This window comes from Lissotriton helveticus, chromosome 1_1 (assembly GCF_964261635.1).
Source record: "Lissotriton helveticus chromosome 1_1, aLisHel1.1, whole genome shotgun sequence".
Lineage (NCBI taxonomy): Eukaryota > Metazoa > Chordata > Amphibia > Caudata > Salamandridae > Lissotriton > Lissotriton helveticus.
In genome coordinates, this window is record NC_136057.1 from 2,074,589,623 (window position 1) to 2,074,609,796 (window position 20,174).

Consider the following 20,174-nt stretch of genomic DNA (forward strand, 5'->3'; position numbering starts at 1 on the left):
TTAATTAGCTTTGCATTATCATTATTAACATAAATCCTCATTCTCCTTTCTTCTCTGTTCGGGCTGCTTCACTCCCTTCTCTCTGTATCATGCCTCCACCCACCCTCTCGTGACTCCTCTTCCTGTTTATGAAAAGTTTCTCCCTTTAGCCTATGCTCTAACTCCAACTTTCGTTTCTTTCTCTTTTCTCTTTCTTTCTTTCTTTTCTCTTTATTCACTTCTGATTCTAGTCTCTGTTTTCCTTTTCCAGCCTTTCCTCCTTCCTGGGTCCAGATCACAACCTCTAGACTTCCTTCTGCTCTTAAGTATTCCCCTTTCCAGGCCTCCTCCTTACAGGTCCACAAAAGGCCAAAACTGTTGCTGGGCTTCTGTTTACACTCACTCTTGCTCCAGAACAGACTCAGAGTGTGCATATAATGTTCATGGTAACAATATGTTTTCTTTTTTTTTTTTTATTTTTTTTTTATTTTTTATTGAGCATTCTTTAGATATACAACAATGAAAAGGAGAGACAAGGCTGAACGTAAAACGTTAAATACAAAAACAATTGTGAATGAACATTACAATTTGGATGTTGTAGATATGTGACAAATACATAAAAGGTAAACCTAAAACAGAATAGCAATACACATCTGATATATAACCTCATTTTCCAACCCTACGCCTCTTAATAGAGGTGAAAGATATTTCTGGATAGTTTAAATAGCTTTGTAGTCAGACCCTTTGTTGTTCATACCAGTTAGCTACGGAGGCCCAGATCAAGTCCCCTTTAGCTCTTGATTTTTTCCCTCTGGTTTTGTATATCGCCATTTCTTGTTTGTATATAGCCAGGAGTCTATTTATCCATCCCTGAAATGTGGGGGCCTCTGTATCCTTCCAACGGGCTGCTAAGATAATTCTATATATAGCGGTAGATAGAAAGATCGTATAGATTTCTGAGTTGTTAAATTCCAGGGAGCTATCAAAGCCTAGTATAAACAGGGTTGGTGAAGTTTGAATCTCCCGACCAAAAATCTCGGTCCAGTATTTACCTATACTTTCTTTTAGTTGTTTAAGTTTCGGACAGTCGTAGAACATGTGTATTAAATTTGCGGGGCCAAGCGCGCATCTAGGGCATTTATCGTGGCTAGCCTTACCCCATGAGAATAATTTAAATGGTGTGTAATATAAATTGCATACCGTTTTATAGATTTGGGCTTTTAGATTACTGGCCAGAATGACCTTAGAGGATAATTGTAGCACCATATCTATGTCCACGTTAGGATTGTTTAATTTGTTAGCCCAGCTATCTTCTATTCTATCGAGATCGTCCGGATGGTTATTTATAAGGATCCCATATATATCGCTAATTCTAACTGAAAATTTTTGCATCAAATTTAGTAGCGATGGCGACTGTAGCTCGGTATTTGTAATATATTGTCTTAATGATGTATAAATTTGAATAAATTTAAGGTAGTCTGCGGGGCGAATCTGATATTTAAGACGCAATTCGTCAAATGTTGTACTACCATCTGAGTTTAGAAAATCACCAATAGTGACAATACCTAATTTTTCCCATCGCTTAGTGATGTTATCATTGAGATACTGAGGGACTATGAAGCTATGCCATAAGGGTGTATAATTGGTATGTTTGGGTATTGAGAGTATTTTTGTAGCTCTGGTCCAGATTTTATATGCGTCTGTGACTATCTTAAATTTAATCTTTTTATAATATGACGGCTCGATTTGCCTTAACAGTAATCCTCGTGCTGTATTTCCTAATGTGAGTTCGTAGATAGAAGGGATATTATGCAAAGATCTGTTATGGACTGATTTTTTAGATGTGATTAAAAAGGCCATCTGTTGTAAGATGGCAGCCCACATGTAATAAGTTAGATTTGGCACTGCTAATCCGCCACGGGCTGTTGGCAACACCAATTTGGTTATTGCCCTTCTTGTCTTCCCATAGTTCCAAATAAATGATGTTATTGCTTGATCTATCTTCTTCATATAGATATTGTCGATTAAAAAAGGGATTGCTCGAAATAGATATAACAGTTTTGGAAAGATTGTCATTTTGATATAGTTGGTTCTACCGATTATGGATAGATGAAGGTTGTTTACTCTAAGGAGATCTTTTTTAATTTTAGCCACTAGGGGGTCATAATTTAGAGTAATGATGTCATTAGTATTAGGTGAGATGGTGACCCCTAAGTACTTCGCATTTGCTACTTTATATTGGCCTGTGTATGGGGTGTTATCAGTACAGACTACCATCGTTTTATCTCGATTTAATGAGTAGCCTGAATACAGACCGAATGTTCGAGTGACTGCTTCTATTTCATCTATAGCCTCGATAGGGTTGGTGGTTAGAATCGCTATGTCATCAGCATAGGCGAGTATTTTGGTATTATATATACTTGTTTTTACTGGAATTATTGCTGGTGATGTTAGAAGTTTGATAATTAATGGGTTGATGTATAATGAAAATAAGAGTGGAGAACACGGACACCCTTGTCTTGTCCCTCTCTGGATAGTTATACTTTCGGACTCGCAGCCTCCGGTCAGGATTTTAGCTTTAGGTTCTGAGTATAGGGCTTTTACTGATTTTATAAACCCTGGGCCTATGTTGTTAAGGGCTAAAAGCTCCCATAAATACTGCCAGGAGACCCGGTCAAATGCCTTTTCGGCGTCTAATAGGACCAGGGACATTTGACCATTCTCTATCTTCATTATGTCAAACAGTGTTAGTACTCGGCGTATGTGATCGGTGGTGCTTTTGCCTGGTATGAACCCATGTTGCCAAGGAGACACTAGTTGTTCTATGTGCTTACCAAGTCGGTTGGCTAAAATCTTCGCGTAGGTTTTAGAATCTGAATTGATCAGAGAGATTGGTCTGTATGACGTTGTTAACTCAGGGGGTTTATCCTTTTTCCTGAAGACTGATATGTTTGTTTGTTTCCATGACTCTGGGGATTTTCCATGCCATTGGATACCTAAGAATAAGTCATGAAGGAATGGGATTATTATATTACCTAGTATCTTATATAGGTCTAGGGGTATCCTATCGGGCCCAGCAGCCTTCCCTGCGGCTAGTTCTGCTATTGCCGACTCCACCTCTGTTCTAGTGATCTCTTTCTCTAATTCATTCCTTACGTTATCGTCAGCGGGTTGTAACATATTAGTTTCGCTATGCCAGTTGACTAGAAACTCATTAATCTCATAGGCCGTGTGTTCATCTTCATTCTGATATAGCTTTTGGTAATATTCCTTGAAGCAATTAGCGATTTCTTTCTGGGTGGTGTAATTATGCCCACAATGTTCAATACTTTGTATTGTATTATAGGATTGAGTCTGTCGTGTTTTTAAAGCTAGGTGTTTCCCGACATTTTCGCCTACCTCGTATGATTTGTTTCGATAAGCTTGGACAGTTTCGGCGGCTTTAACAGCCAACTCATTATTTAATTCTGCCTTAAGCACTAGGATCTTTCTTAGGGTATACTCAGCCTGTTCGCCACGTTGTGTTTGGATTGCATGTTTGTATTCTAGTTGTGTCAAATCGTTTATCAGTTGGTTATGAATTTTCATCCGTTCTTTCTTGCGAGTGGCAACAAATGTGGCAGTTTCCCCCCTTAATGCGGCCTTATAGCTGTCCCAAACGATGAATCGTGAGGCACTATATCGGTTTGCGTCAAAAAATTCTTTCGTCCATTGGGTTATATAAGTTATGTACTCTTGGTTGGCTAGTAGTTTCCTATCAAATGACCACTGTGTGTGGGCTCGATTGTACCCAGATATTTCCACTGTAATGAAAATCGAATTATGGTCAGAAATTGTCTTTGGATCTTTAAAGATCAGGGCATTCAGAGCAATATCAGGTGTTGCAAAGAAATAATCTATGCGAACATACTTCCGGTGTGGATAAGAGAAGAAGGTGTAACCTGGGTCTTTACCCTTTTTTAACAACCATAAATCCTGAAGATTATGGGTCTGAATTAGATTTAGAACTGCTCTGAACACCCTGGGCTTCCGTCCGGAGTATGTATAATGGTTCTGGAGGGCCTGGGTCTGGTTAACCGTTAAATTAAAGTCGCCACACACGATCAAGGTGCTTGGCCATGATGCCAGTTCTGATTCCAATTCAACAAATAATGTGGGGTCATCAAGATTAGGGCCATAAACAGAGCATATTGTAATGCCCACATCTAGTTGGACAATGGCCCATCGTCCATGGTCGTCAGCTTTTTTACGTAGCGGGCTACCAAATCTTGTTCTTGCAAGCAGAGTGACTCCCCTAGTTCTTGAAGTTTGAGTTGTTGTAATTAAAATATGGTAGCCAGGTATTTTTAATTTGTTAATCTCCCCTATTGGTATATGGGTTTCTTGTATGCAAATGATGTCACAAGAGCTATAAGCCATTATTTGAGAAAATTGGGCCCTCTTTCCTCTGTCGTTTAAACCTGCCACATTCCAACATCCTATGTTTAGTCTACCCATTTAATTGTATTATTTTTACATCGAGGTTCATTAGCCAACGTTCTGTCATACGTATCAGTTTGCTCATTTTATATTTTTTTGTTGTCCCCCCCCCCCTAGCCCAAGTGCACCCGGTGCACCCAGATTCCCACCCTCCACCCTCCCTTCTCCACTCCACCCTCCCCACCCCTTACCTTCCCGAACCTGGCAGTGAGACTCCATCAGAGTCTGCGGTGATGGATTAGCCTGCTCTGTTCAGGACTAGCGTGACATGCATTTACAGTGTACAGGAAATGACAATTACCTAAAACGGGAAGAAAGTTATAAATGGAGAAAACATACTTTGCACAACATAATAAAAATAGAAAAGATAAGGGTCAGATAAGGGTCAGAAAATAGAAGAAAAGTGTAGAAGAGTGAAAAGATCAATAATTGAAAATTCTGGATGACATCTGTTCGATTTCTTAATTCTTAATTCTTAATTCTTGTTTTTCTTACTATCAGCTACGCAGTTTGTATTCTGATGTATCAGGCTACTTGTGAGACCGGTAACTAGTAGCCTAATTCTGTTTCTATCTCGTGCCTACATCAAAATACCTCCCCACCCTACTCACAGGTGCGAACAGTTGTTTTCTCATAGACTGTCTAAGTATTCCTTAGCTCTGACCTCCGATGTAAAAAATGTAGTCTGCCCCATATATATTACTTTTAGTTTTGCTGGATTGTTCAAATATACTACAGCTTTCTTCTCTTGGAAGGGTTTGATGAGTTGCCGGAGTCGCCACCTCCTTTCGACAGTCCAGTGGCAGAAATCGGGACGCACGAAGTACGATATTAAATCCTTTTTACGATGTTTATCAGGAGTGACTTTCTCCGCAATGGCCTGACGAAGCAGGAAGTTTCCAAAGTAGACTAGGACTGCACGTGGGTATTTACCCGTAGGTGCCGTGGATTTTAAAGTTAAAGGTACCCTATGAGCTCTCTGCACCTCATAACCCCAGTCCCAGGTGTTTAGTTCAGGAAGAGTATCACGAAATAGTTGTATTATAAAGGTGCGGCAGTCCTCACCTTCCATTTTTTCTGGAATTCCCAGCACTCGAAGATTGTTCCTGCGCAATCTATTTTCGTAATCTTCTAGCTTCCATCTGATGTCATGAACCTGTGCTTCGGTGGTTTCAAGTCGTTCGTTTGTAGCTGTGGCTTCTGTCTCATTGACCACAATGCGATCCTCAATGTCGTTTAACCTCTCTGTAAATGCGCCCATGGTTTTAGAAAGTTTGCGGACCACTCCTTGAACCTTTTGTAGGCCTGCTCGGGCTTTGCGACTGTCTTTAGAAGTTTCCTCTCGGTGTGATGCTATGGCCTGCAGGACTGTCTCCATTACTTGAGTTAATGTGGTTCCTGAAGCCTCGAGAGTTTCCTTGTTTAGATTTTGCTCCGAGGATGATCTTTGAGGTCTTGAATCAAGAGTATGGCTCTGGTTTAATGCTAGGGCTGTTGGAGTATAGTCCCATGATAAATCATTTGCGCCGTGATGCCCAGTTTTTTTCTTTTTTAATATAGTTCTTTTTTTGTCGCGTTGCTCCTTTGGTAGGTTGAGTTCAGCATCCGAGCTTGAGTTAGAACCTGAATCATTCTCTGGATCTTGCACATCCTCTAGTTCATCCGTATCGCCTGACCAGCTGATGTCCTCGGATAAAGAGTAAAAATCAGTTATGTCCTTATCGGTCTCGAGAGCCTCGGTAGCATCAGCGGGGTGTACATCTATTCTGGAGCTAGATTGTGGTGCTACCATGTCAGGATGAAGTGCCTCTGAGATTTGTAAGTTCTCGCTCCCTGCCCCACTCTCGGGGGGGTTGCTGATCCCAGCTTGTGACTTGTGATTTAAGTCGGCGAATGAGTTTGGTTGAGCATCGACTGTTAAACTCTCAGGCAAGAGGCCTGCTTGCATCCCCGTGGTACTTCGAGGGTCTGCGGCAGGGCCTTGGTTAGCCCGCTCAACCCCGTCGTTCCGATTGCTCTCGGGGTGTAAAGTGGGGAGAATTGTAGCCCCCCGCTGATCACCATGTATGCTAATAGTCTTTAGTGCAGGTTTGATAGTGACATTGCGGATGTTATTACTGCCCCCCTCTTGGTTAGCTAGAATACTTTTATCCACTGAGTCAGTGTTATGCGCGTCCTCATTATCAGTGCCCAGCTGAACGTTAGCGCCGAATTTAGGAGGTGCAGAGATAGAAGGGGTAGAAGGGGTAAGATGGCTTACCTGCCCGCTAATACTACCGGATTTTTCGGGCGCGCTGCTGGGCACAGTCGCAGTCTCAGTCTCTGTCTCAAAAACTTGCACCGATAGCATTACTGAGGCATTCTCTGCCCCCATCCGACCTGGTACTGCACCCCCCTCAGCCTGGCCTGAAGCTGCGAGGCATATAGACACACCACCATCCTCCATAGGGGCAGTCACTAGTTGCTTCTCAGTGATCTGCTGTGCCTCTTTTGCCACTGTTCTTTGACTGGCGGCGCGAAACAATGTAGCAACTGTTGGAGAACTTATTGTAGCACTTTTTGCTGATAGGGACGCTAGTGGTGTTTTAATTGAAAGGCTTCCCCTCCGGGCTGGCGTTTTTCCCACTGTCTTCTCTGCCACCACTGCAGTGTCAGCTGTCTCAGTGCGCATTCCTGTTCCTTGCACTCCTTGCACTCCTTGCACTCCCCCACTTGTAGCACCACGCTGCTGCTGCTTACTTGTCTTGCTTGTCTCCTGATCTCGCATCAGCGCCTGACGTGCAGCCCTTGTCTTGGCCGCCACCGCGGCCGCATTCTTCGGGGCCATTGATGCTGACGGGGTTAGTGAGCTGCTGCCGGTAACAGGTTTCAGGCGTTCCGTATCGGTCGCGGGACTCGCCAGGTTGAGGGTATCTGCAGAGTCTGCAAAGTCTGACCGGAAGAGCCAGCACAAGGAGCGCAGTGTACACACAGATCGGTGATTACCGATCAGCAGGCGGAGGACGGCAAATCCAATCGCAGAGGAGAGCAGTGAAAGCGTTCTTGTGGAAAGTGAAGCCGTGACAGGTACGACTTCAAGCTCATTTGGCTGCATAGATCGCAAATTGATGTCCATATCTCTCGGGGCTATTGGCACACTCATCGCAGTGTTTTCCATTCATTTCCTCATAATCGGGTATAAGACTCTGGGTTGATTTATGGCATGCTCGGCTGTCCCGTTCAGAGCAGCAACCGGCGTCTAGCCTGACGCCGCCATCTTGCCCAGGATTCCATGAAGTGTAATTTCAATGTCGTAACAATATGTTTTCAATGAAGACATTAACAAGTCTATTTCATGAGTTGGAGTAAGGGAGAGTTCACTGCTGGAGTGCAATCAAATCAAGGGAGGTATAATGCATTACTTACATGCAGGAATCTGGATCTATTAAGTAAACTAAGCACATATTCATACAATTCTTAACAGCTGATTCCAGGTCCCACTTAGTGCAAACTCTGCATCATGATGCATGCGTCACATCATAAACTAAAGGTATTTTGGATGAATTACGTGACATGTTGCCTATGTGAGTATAGAGGAATGTTCACACACTACCGGTTGGAGTATCGTGAGAGATATTGTGTGCCGTTTTGTAATCCTCATGAGAGGATGCAAATTTAGCAAAAACCGAACAACTTTGATGTTATTATGGAATCCAGGATGCACAAGCTGCATCTTCTAGGACTACCAGACTCAGCAAAAATGAATCTAGAACATGCAATAGCTTGTGAAGCGAGCCTGGTTTTTAGTGGGAGCCTCTTCATCCCAGTATTTACAGGTGTTGCTTCAAGATTACTACTAAGTTCTTCTGTGTGCTAGATGAGCGTTCTACATTAAGAAATGCCTAATACGGGTTGTGGGACTCTCGCTTCCAGATGCATTCACTCTCAGTGGCTACACCTTCATTTATCCTGCCAAGACTGGCTCATGGTGTCAGGCACTACCACAGTATCAACAGCAAGAATCTCCTGGCTCAGCCTAACTAACATGTGGGCAAATAGTGTCCAGTGTGTTTGAGTTGAACTAAGTGTGCAGTAAATAGGTCCAGCAAAGTTCAGGAGTGCCATAAAAACAAAGCAAATGCCATTGACGAGTGGTTGATCTGGCAGAGCTTTGCCAGAGGCCTTGCTCCTCTCGCTGATTGAGCATATAAGGTAGGCTGTATGGATCTTGTTCATCCTTTTGAATTAGATGCAGCAATGTCTCTTAGATGCTGTTAGACCTGTCAGGTTTAGGGTGCGTTTCCCCCACATTGCTTGCCTAGTCCCCTCCTGTTTGCTTAAATTTGTTCTTTTTGGCCTTAGGACTCAAGCACTTAATAGCAGTGGTACAGTTCACAAAGCGCTTGTGCTCTCGCCCTTAAACATGGTCAAATTGGCTTTTACCCAATTGGCACATTCAATTTAGTTGTATCCTAGTATAGTGGTACTGCATGTACCCAGGCTTTGTAAATTACATGTTACTAGTGGGCCTGCAGCACTTATTATGCCACCCACTTAAGTAGTCCTTCAAAACTTGTCTCAGACCTGTTATTGCAGCCTGTGGCATTTTTAACCTGCAATTTTGACTTGCCTAAACCTTCCTTTTTAATACATATAATGTAACCCTAAAGTAGGCCCAACAGAGCCCTTAGGTCAGGGTGCAGTTTACTTATAAGTTAGACATGCACTTTTTAAGATTTACATGTCCTGGTAGTAGAAAACTCTTACATTTGATTTACACTACTGCACACCCTACCTCTGGCATAGGACCACATTGGGTTACATTATTACATTTAATAAGTGACAACTTTTGTTTGGAAACAGGTCGAAATGTCATGTTTGGTCTCAGAAGAATTGTAATGTACACTCCTCTTTAATGGTGAAGTCAGATTTTAAGTTACAATTCTGAAAATTCCACTTTTAGAAAGTTGACTTTTTTTATCCTAATCATTTGGAGCCTATATCCTAGGTCACATGACTGTGAACAGTTAGCAGTTGGACTTTCTGTATTCCTCGCAGACAGTGAGACAACGGGGATTAGTTGTTAGCCGTATGGGCCATCCTGCCAGGATGGGAGGGGCGGAGCTGTTCCTCTCCCACTTACCTTTCAAAGGAGGCACCTTAGCATACTCACAAAGAACTCCACACCAGTCTTTTGTCACCCTTGACCTCTTGGAGCCTGAACAGGGAGGAAGGAAATTCCAGAATCATCTGCGAGAGGAAAACTTAATAAGTTTCTTCCACTTCAAAACTGGCACCAAGTCTACAAATTGGACCCTCAGATCCACTCTTCAGTTCACTCCTGAACCTGTGGAGGACACTCAAAAGACCTTCCTTTTATTTCAGATAACTGCCCTGGATCTTGAGGCCTACTTTGTACTTCAGAGGACCACCAGCTGCTCCCAGAGGACTGCTCTGTTGCTTGAAGCCTGCCTTCAACCCTCAGAGGTCTGCCTTGCTGCCAGGGGACTGCCCTGCTGCTGGTATTTAGAACAACCAGAGTATCTCCAACGGCTATGTGGCTGGCCTCATGTTCTGAGATACACATTAAGCTCCACAACTTGAACCCTGCATCTGGACCCTGCTTGGAGTGGGGCACAGGGTCAAAACTGATTTGCATATGGCTGGGTCCAAACTGGGGTGGATTGGTGGGCAATAGAATAATGGATTTAACCCAGATCTTTTGACTGCGGGAGAATGATTGCATTGTCAGCATTCCATCCATCATTTGTTTGCTGTAACACCTGCTTGGAGTGAGTCCTACCCTCCAAGTGGTGCCCCAAAACAGCCAAAACCCAAGCCTTGAGACTTAAAAGAAATTCAGCCAACAAGTGCTCTAAGCGTTGACAGGAAACCAGGACCTATTTGCTTGCCTATCCCCCCAAGGAGTATTGCAAGTTGTTCTGACTTCGCGGTAACTACCACCACATTCTTCTCCGCAGCAGCCAATCTTGTTCAGTGGCTCTTCGCAGAAGAGGTGTCCAGCCTAATGGAGCCCTCTTTGGCTACAGCCTGCAGCTTCGCTCTGCTGGAGATTTTCAACTCCCAAATAACTGACAAAGTCCAAATGTGGAAACATTCATCACATCTTCGTCCAGCGATGCCCTGACATTGATACCTCCTGCACCTTGGATTCCACCAGCAGCCTTGCCCTGCTGAGCCACACTCCAGCGCGGTCAGCCATAACTAAAGACTTTGCGCTGGACTTGCATGATGAGATACCAGTAGTTGGCAATTTGATGCACTAGTTTCAACTGAAATGTTTAAGAAATCATAACTCAGGTTCCACTGCTTGAATTTTTGTGGTATTGGTGTCAAATAATTTATTAAATTTTACTAAATTTTTCTAAATTGGTATTGTGTTTTCACTTTATTACTATTTGAGTGCTGCATAAATGCGTAACACAGTGCCTCTAAGTTAAACCTGACTGCTTTTGTGCCCAGCTACCAGAAGGTTAAGAGCAAGTTAATTGACAAGGACTGTGGTGTTGCTTAAGAAGGGTCTTCACCCCCCTCAATCAAAAAAACATTTTTAACAGATGCATTTATCTAAACAGGTGTCACTGATACCACAGATGTGGATTTGAAAGCCTTTTTTCTTTTTCTTGTTTCTTTTATCCTTTTTATCTCACTCTTTGTTGGATGGGTCAGAAGCTTTGTAGGAGCCAGCTACCCCTGCAACACTCACAGTCGGGGCATATTGTACAGTTTGTAAAGTATAAATTGTCCTTATCACATGAAAAGGATGGGTGCTTAAAGGTTTTCAATGGGGGCCTTAAATGTTCACTGCTTAATATTCAGAGGCAATTTGAACTTCCAAGTGTAGGGAACCAATCCGTACAAACCCATATAATGACCCCCAATTACACAAATAAATCAAATAAAGAGCAAACTAGGTCTGTTGACTTCTTTTGATAATCATGTGCCTATATAACGTGCCTTGTGGAGTGACTGGGGTCATTATTAGTGTCACATAGGCTTGACAAAGGTACCAGAAGAGCCACAAACGCACACGATTTTCAGTACTATGTAGTTCGCATCTTATATGATGTCCTGTGGTGTTTCCCAGTCCTGAGCAAAGAGTGCAGTGGTATGATCCATCACCAAAGAGTCAGTAGATAGCCCAAGTCATTTTAAACTGTGTGAACCTTGGAGTTCCCTTAGGTCATTACTATCTTAATTGTCGCATATGCTTAAAAATGTTACTTACTTGTGTTCTGTTGGTAATGAATAGCTCACTCTATCTCAAAGATACACCCAAAAGACCTATGCACTTTTTGGACCTTTATTTTGTCACTAAAAATAACACGGCGGGAAAGTACAGGGACCGGTTGCTATCACAAGCCAAATGCCAATAGGGTGGAATCCATGTGACTGAGGGTTGGTAGAAATTGTCAGGGAGTCCACTAAGGGTTTTATGGAAATAAATCTGCACGAAAGCCATCTGATGCAATGTAAATAATAATATTTTTGTTGGTATATCCAAGGTAGCCCACCAGGTTAAACATCAAGCATCAGATTAAGCAACTGAGGATATCAATCCTTTCAACTGAAGATATCTGAACACATCAAACAGTTTCAAGAATAGCTTTTCCTGTAGTTCTGAACCTAAGATATTTAGACTGCGCTATTTTTATGTTGGATAATAAGAGCAAGCAGACAACAAGGCAACTAGCCCCTGTCAATACTGATCACCTTATTTGCCTTCAATGAATATAGTCTCCAGTTCCTGATGTATCACCACTTGCTCTGTGAGGTAGTTTTTTTCTGGCCAATACAGCTTTTTACTCAGTTTGCAACCTGCGATCTTTTCTTGATTGCCACTATTAATGAAACTTGGACATTAGTGACGCTGTGTCACATTTCTAAATTCCTTCTCTAAAAATTTCATTGAAGTCTACAAGTCCATACCCTGCCCCAAAATACAATCAATGAAATGGAAGGTCCATCACCTCTTTCCACAATTTATTTGCCTGTGCACAGCAATTTCCATATCTGTCAAAAGGCAATCCTAGGACCTATCTTTATGACATTAACTAGCAGCCCGTTGCCTGAGGCAGAAGAGGACTGGGGGCAGCATTTCCGGATTGCGGCAGCATTGCCCGGGGCAGAAGGGGGCTGGGGGCAACATTTCAGGTTTGGGTGCACTCCCACCGGCCCCCGCCCGCCCCGACATTGCCCAGACCGCCTCCCGCCTCCCTCCCGCCTCCCTCCCGCCTCTGCCTCCGCCTCCCGCCTCCCGCCTCGCCTTTGCCTTTGCCTTACCTGAGCCGCCGCTCTTCCCCGCGCTCCGGACTTCACCACCACTCCTCGCTGCTCTTCACCGCTCCTCCCCGCCTGTCGTCATCATGCACGTTGCGGACATCGCTAGCTCGCGGCCAGCGCTACGTCGCGGCCGGCGCTACTTGTAGGGGACTACTTTGTTTTTAAAGTTTAATTTTTTAATTTATGTTTTTTTTATTTTAAGCAGCCTATGTCCATCTACACACCCTGAGGATTACAACAATGTATTGGGTGTGTGGATTGGCGCTGTGGTTCCCGAGTTTACCTTGCCAAAAGGTTTCTGTTCTCTCTTTATAATATTAGTATAGATAGTATAGATATCCAGTGGCAATACTTGCCTTTAGGGTGTGAGGTGTTGTGAGTGTAAAAACAAGCAACTAAATACCACAATTTACCTCGTGATCCATAAACAGGGAGCAAGCTGTCTTTCAGTAGGAAATTCGGAGTGAAATGTATGTATCGCCCGCGTTCTCCACATCGTCCATAGTGCAAAGTGTAAGGATCATCTCCATATTTCAGAAAAGGATCTGCTACAATAATGTTTGCCTGCAATTATAAGACATATAAATTGGGCACATTAAGGAAACCAATGCAATACGTAGCTTGTGGTATGAAAAATCTAATAGAATAGCTCTGACAGATATATCACAGCTCAAACAGCCATATCCCTGGCTATCAGGATTGTTAGCTCTACCACGTCATGCAAAAAGCAATAGTAAGCTAAAACTATCTTAACAGAAAAAGGACCTGCAAACCATGCAAGCAATTGATAAAATCCTCCAGCCACACTTTCTGACACCAGTTTCACACATCTACAGACCTTTGATTCAAAAAATCCTACCTGCAAACTATTCACTGTCACAGATGACTTTTGCACATTAACCCAACAATAAACCTGGGAACAAACAATTCACACCATATAATGAACGTCTTCAATGTATTAATAAGGACAGTTTCAGACTCTTGCCTGTGATGAAATTGCAAGTGCAACATCCCAGACAACCATGAGTGCTACAGGGCTGTACTAATAGCACACCGCAGGCAGTGCTGCAAGACCAATCTAAAGGCAGATTATGCGTTATACAAATGCCAATCACATAAAGTGTTAGTGTTATATCCCTGTGAATGTGAGGATACCTGTATACTTTAAATTGAGACAGGTAAGTCAGCAGTACTGGCCATTCCACGTATTTCTTTCTTTAGGCATTACTTTTGTTTTTCTTATGACATCAAACTCATGAGCATATAAACATAACACTTAAGGTTTCATGCATATTCACAGGATTAACTACATTGAGATAATGATAATAGACACAATGAGAGGCACGATGGCAGCCGCGCTGCCGGCCAAGTAAGGTGGCTGGGTGACACTCTCCAGGTTAACCTATTGTGATGATGGAGCGGCCCTTACCTCCCCGCGGCGACGTCTGAGCGCGGGGGCCCTGTCCCCCGCGCCCGGTCATGTAACGTCCCTGTCATACAGGACACCTCCTCTCTTTCTTCCCCTGCAGGAACCGGCACCAACACCAGAGCCCGGAGGACCGGAAGCGATCTCCCGCGACCCCGGAAGTGGGACACCCTTAGATGACCCGGAAACGGCTGCCTCTAACCCCTGAAGTAGTGGCCCGGACAGCTGCCCGAAACGCAGAAAAGCCGTCGGGAGAGAAGGAGAGGGGTTCCAAGCAGCGGACTTGTGGCAGGAGGCAGCGGGAAGCGAAGAACCACAGACAGCGAGCGGAGTAGAGCAGAAGAACCGAAGTGAGGACGAGGAGGAGGACGTCTGGACTGAAGACTGGTGGCGTCCTCAGGAGGTGGCTGGAGAGCGGCCGCAACTCGCAGGAGGGTTGCGGCGGGGCACGTGAGTACACTCCATCCTTTCTCAGTGTCCCCTCCCCCCCTATTGTAAGTAGCTGTGAATATTGTAGGTAAAACTGCACGAGCACGAAAGCACTGTATATTGACCCCTTCACTTGCACTGTAAAGAGACAAGAGCACCGTCCGCAGCACACGCCACCCCTCTTTCCCTTCCCTCTCTTGCTTGCCTTTTCCGTCCCCCCCCCCCTGCCGTCCCTTCCTCACAGTCAGTTACCGATTCCCTCACTCCCCGGTGTAGGTGGAAGTGCTCCGAAGTCCTTTTGCCCGGACTAAAGCCCTATACTCTTCTCTCCTTTTACATGCCTCCGGGGAGTCCCAGTACCCTACGCCGGAGAAGACGAAACCAGCCCAGGAGAAGAAGACCTCATCCAACACGACCCCACCGAGCCAGCTCGTCAGCCCAGCAAACCCGCTCTACACATCCAGCCGGATCCCATCCACCAACCCTCCTTCCGAATAAACTTTGTCTGGACATTCAATAAAAACCACTGATCATAGCACACTATATCCGGCCTCCCCGCCTGTTATTCCGGTCCGCCCGTCCCCCACGTCCACAGTTGGTGTCAGAAGTGGGATATCCCGGAAGCATGGAGGCCGCAGTCAAACAGCTGGCAGAATGTCAGGAACAGCTTGGGAAGATGATGGAGAGGTTCCTCAAGACGGCTGTGGACGATCGCGGACAGTTGCATGATGTCCTGAGGGGCTAGGGCACCGCGCAGGACCAAGCCCTTGAGAAGCTCACCAACGTTATGGGGCAACAAAGACCGGTTACCTCCCTTCCCTCCGCCGTCTTACAGAAATACGTGCCAGTCGAAGACCCCGATTACTTCTTCACGAACTTCGAGCGCCTAGCCCAGGCTGCTGCCTGGCCTGCCGACCGATGGGGCCACTATCTTGGTCCCCTATTGACAGGTGAGCTGCAGGCCGCCTACCAGCAAGCCAACATCCAGGGACAAACCCCATACCCCGACATTAAGGCCTGCATCTTGGAACGTCTGGGGATTGATGACGAGACGTACAGGGTTCGTCTGCGTCAGGCAAGGGAAGGACCCCAAGAAACGCCTCGAGCTTTGTTCTTCCGTATACAGGACCTGGCCAATCGATGGTTGAAGCCCGCCACGGCCACCAAGGAAGACATCCTATCTAAAATTTATCTGGAGCAGTACCTAGCATCCTTGCATCCCGTCACCCAGAAATGGGTACGCCAACACGCTTGCCTGACGCTCGACAGCGCCGTGGAAATTGCCAGCGCCTACAACAGAGCCCAGGAATGCCAGCGACCCAAGGAGGACCATCCTCCTCGTATCCCACATGGCGGTCATCCCCGGGCCCAAAGGACCCCTCCCGTGGTCAGTAAACCAGAGCCCGCTCCATTGATGCCCTACCCTGTCATGCCTCGCCCATCCCCACCCGGACCTCAATGTTTTCATTGCGGTGGGTACGGACACATAGCCCGCATATGTCCACAAAAGGAAGAACCCATGGACATCGGACTGGCTAGAAACTATGTATGTCTCACCGCAGAAAACACCCCTCCCCCTTTCCGATGTCCAGTACGGATTGAGGGACACCGAATGATGGCGCTGGCCGATACCGGATGTAGGCACAGCGTTCTACGGCCACAGGAGCTGCCACACCCTGTCGGACCAGTGACAGGCACCGTGGCCATAAAGTGCGTCCATGGCGATACCAAGACGTATCCAACCACCAGAGTCCGTGTGCAACACCCCACCGATGAAGGAAGCCTGCTAACGGTTGGCCTGGTACCCAATCTCCCTGAACAAGCGATTCTGGGTAGCGACTATAGCGGTCTACCCCATCTCCTTCAAGACACTACGGACTCCCTGAAGAAATGGTGGGCCGAAGCCCCTTTTTCCCATGATCCTCCTTCTGTGGACACTCCGTTTAAACCGACCAAGACCAGAAGTCAGAAAAATAAGGAAAAAAGGGACTTTGCCATGGCCTACCCCGCTCAGGTGGATATCCATCCGTGGGAAACAGACAGGGAATTCCGCGCCACCCAACAAGAAGACCCGGTGTTACAGGAGGCCTGGGGCCGTGCCCTGGACAATGAGGACCCACTACAAGTAGGTCCTTACTTCTATCGCAAGAACGGGCTCCTCTACAGAAAGGGAGGGCCCCAGCAATCCCCCCAGCTGGTTATCCCCGGACTGTTTCGAGACAAAGTACTGTTCCTGGCCCATAGCCACTTGCTAGGAGGGCATTTCAGCGATGAGAAAACCGGACAAACGATCCTGTAAAAATGTTATTGGCCTGGTGTGCACGGGCAAATAAAACGGTATTGCAGGGAATGTCCGGTCTGCCAGAGAAACAGCCGATATCGTCCCCCAAGGGTTCCTCTCCAACCCCTCCCTCTCATTGATGTCCCTTTTACCAGAGTAGGGATGGACATTATCGGTCCACTGCTGCCCTCAAGGAGTGGGTGTAGGTATGCTCTTGTGCTGGTGGACTATGCCACCCGCTTCCCTGAAGCAGTCCCCTTGTGCCAACCCACCACCCAAAACATAGCCAAGTCCCTCATCTCCATCTTCTCTAGGGTGGGTTTTCCCCGCGAGATCTTAACCGATCATGGAACGCCTTTTGTTTCCTCCCTCATGCGCCAAGTCTGTTCCCACCTGGGAATTAAACAAGTAAGGACCGCGGCCTACCACCCCCAGACTGACAGGTTGGTGGAACGATATAACGCCACCTTAAAAACAACCCTGAAGAAGCTCTTAGGACTAGAGAGCAAGAGATGGGAGGAGATGCTTCCCCTTGCTCTTTTCGCCATCCGGTGTAAGGTCCAAAGCAGCACCGGATACTCACCGTATGAGTTGTTGTACGGGCGAGCTCCGCGTACCCTGTTAGACATGGCTAGGGAGGCCTGGGAAGCCGAACCAGACAGAACCCGGCCCCTACCCGAATACGTAGACAACCTGAGGACCCACTTAGGACAGATAAGGGAGATCGTGAGGCAGAACCTGGTGGCCGCTCAAGTCACCCAAAAACATCAGTACGACAAGGGAACCAAAGCCCGTTCTTTTAAACCTGGGGATCTTGTGTTGTTACTCTTGCCGTCTTCTGACCATAAGTTGCTAGGGCAGTGGCAGGGCCCCTTCACTATCCTGAGGCAAGTGACTCCTGTCACCTACGAAGTGGAGACAGACTCCAGCCGAGGGATCACCCAAATCTATCACGTGAATGTCCTAAAGAAGTGGGAGGGGCCCCGTCCTGTCCTGTCCGCAGCGAGCACCCTTCCTTTCGAAGGTTGCCTTGACCCTGTCCTGCCTGAACGAAACAAACAACACCTCAGAAGGTCCTTGTCCTCCGTGCAAACGGTGTTTTCGTCCCTACCGGGACATTCCACCGTGGTGGAACATGCTATCCACACGGAACCGGGAAAAACAGTGAGACAAAGACCGTACCGCATCCCCGAAGCCCGTAGAGCCATCATTAAAGAAGAGACGAACCAGATGCTGAAAATGGGCATCATAGAGCCCTCCAACAGCAGCTGGAATTCGCCCATCGTCCTAGTGCCCAAGCCCGATGGCTCTACTCGGTTTTGCATAGATTTCAGAGAAGTGAATAAAATATCGGCCTTCAACTCCTATCCCCTGCCCCGCGTAGATGAGATGGTGGAGCACATAGGCAAAGCTAAGTATATAAGCACCCTTGACCTGTGCAAGGGATACTGGCAGATCCCCCTTCAAGAACAAGACAAACCCAAGACCGCCTTCTCAACCCCTGAGGGCTTGTTTCAGTTTAAGGTAATGCCCTTTGGGCTTCACGGAGCCCCTGCTACGTTCCAGAGGGCTATGAACCTGGTGTTACAGCCCCATGCACGTTACGCCGGGGCCTACCTGGACGACATCGTCATATACAGTGACAGTTGGGAAAAACATCTACACCATTTGAGGTCCGTCATTTCCTCCCTGGGGAACCATGGCTTCACCATCAACCCCTCCAAGACCACATTAGCAGCACAGAGCGTGAAATACCTGGGATACCTGTTGGGGGAAGGGCTCATCCGTCCGCAGGACAACAAGATCAAAGCCATCCAAGCCATCCCCTTCCCTCAAACCCGGAAAGAGCTCCGTGCCTTTCTTGGTTTGTTGGGATATTATAGGAGATTTATCCCGAATTTCTCCCAAACCGCGGCCCCGCTGACCGATTTATTGAAGAAGGCCACAAGGACAGAAGAGCAACTCCGGCATCCCTCTCCCCTGGAAGCATTTGACCGTCTTAAACAGTCCCTGATTTCCGAGCCAGTGCTAATCAGTCCTGACTATACACAACCCTTCATCCTGCAGACTGATGCCTCCGACCAGGGCTTGGGGGCTGTCCTGTCACAGAAGGATCCAAAAGGGGTCGAAAAACCAATCCTATACCTCAGCAGGAAACTCTTTCCCCAAGAAGTGAACTATGCGGTAGTAGAGAAAGAGGCATTAGCAATCAAATGGGCAGTAGAAAGCCTTCGATACTACCTGGAGGGACGTGAGTTTCTCCTCTACACCGACCACGCCCCACTAGAATGGATGGCCCGCAACAGGGGCCACAACGACCGAGTACTCCGGTGGTTTCTCTCCCTACAGCCGTTTCGGTTCAAAACATTGCACAGGAAGGGGCTGCAACAGGGCAACGCAGATTATCTCTCCCGTTATCCACCTCCCACAAACCCTACAAGAAAGACTGCTAGGGAAAGGGGATGTGATGATGGAGCGGCCTTTACCTCCCGCGGCGACGTCCGAGCGCGGGGGCCCTGTCCCCCGCGCCCGGTCATGTAACATCCCTTTCATTCAGGACACCTCCTCTCTTTCTTCCCCTGCAGGAACCGGCACCAACACCAGAGCCCGGAGGACCGGAAGCGATCTCCCGCGACCCCGGAAGTGGGACACCCTTAGATGACCCCGGAGTAGTGGCCCGGACAGCTGCCCGGAACGCAGAAAAGCCGTCGGGAGAGAAGGAGAGGGGTCCCAAGCAGCGGACTCGTGGCAGGAGGCAGCGGGAAGCGAAGAACCACCGACAGCGAGCGGAGTAGAGCAGAAGAACCGAAGTGAGGACGAGGAGGAGGGCGTCTGGACTGAAGACTGGTGGCGTCCTCAGGAGGTGGCTGGAGAGCGGCCGCAACTCGCAGGAGAGTTGCGGCGGGGCACGTGAGTACACTCCATCCTTTCTCAGTGTCCCCTCCCCCCCTATTGTAAGTAGTTGTGAATATTGTAGGTAAAACTGCACAAGCACGAAAGCACTGTATATTGACCCTTTCAATTGCACTGTAAAGAGACCCGAGCACCGTCCGCAGCACACGCCACCCCTCTTTCCCTTCCCTCTCTTGCTTGCCTTTTCCGTCCAGGTGGAAGTGCTCTGAAGTCCTTTTGCCCGGACTAAAGCCCTATACTCTTCTCTCCTTTTACATGCCTCCGGGGAGTCCCAGTACCCTACGCCGGAGAAGACGAAACCAGCCCAGGAGAAGAAGACCTCATCCAACACGACCCCACCGAGCCAGCTCGTCAGCCCAGCAAACCCGCTCTACACATCCAGCC

General features: G+C 46.8%; 1 protein-coding gene across 2 annotated transcripts in view; it reads right to left on the reverse strand.

Annotated features, from left to right (window-relative positions):
* The window catches only part of LOC144755927 (calcium-activated chloride channel regulator 1-like), a 368,989-nt gene that overhangs the window by 291,778 nt on the left and 57,037 nt on the right, over positions 1-20,174 (reverse strand). For both annotated transcript variants that reach the window (XM_078645342.1, XM_078645333.1), the window contains one exon: positions 13,155-13,305. In XM_078645342.1, coding sequence (XP_078501468.1) covers positions 13,155-13,305 — 151 coding nt within the window. The remainder of the gene's footprint in view (positions 1-13,154; positions 13,306-20,174) is intronic.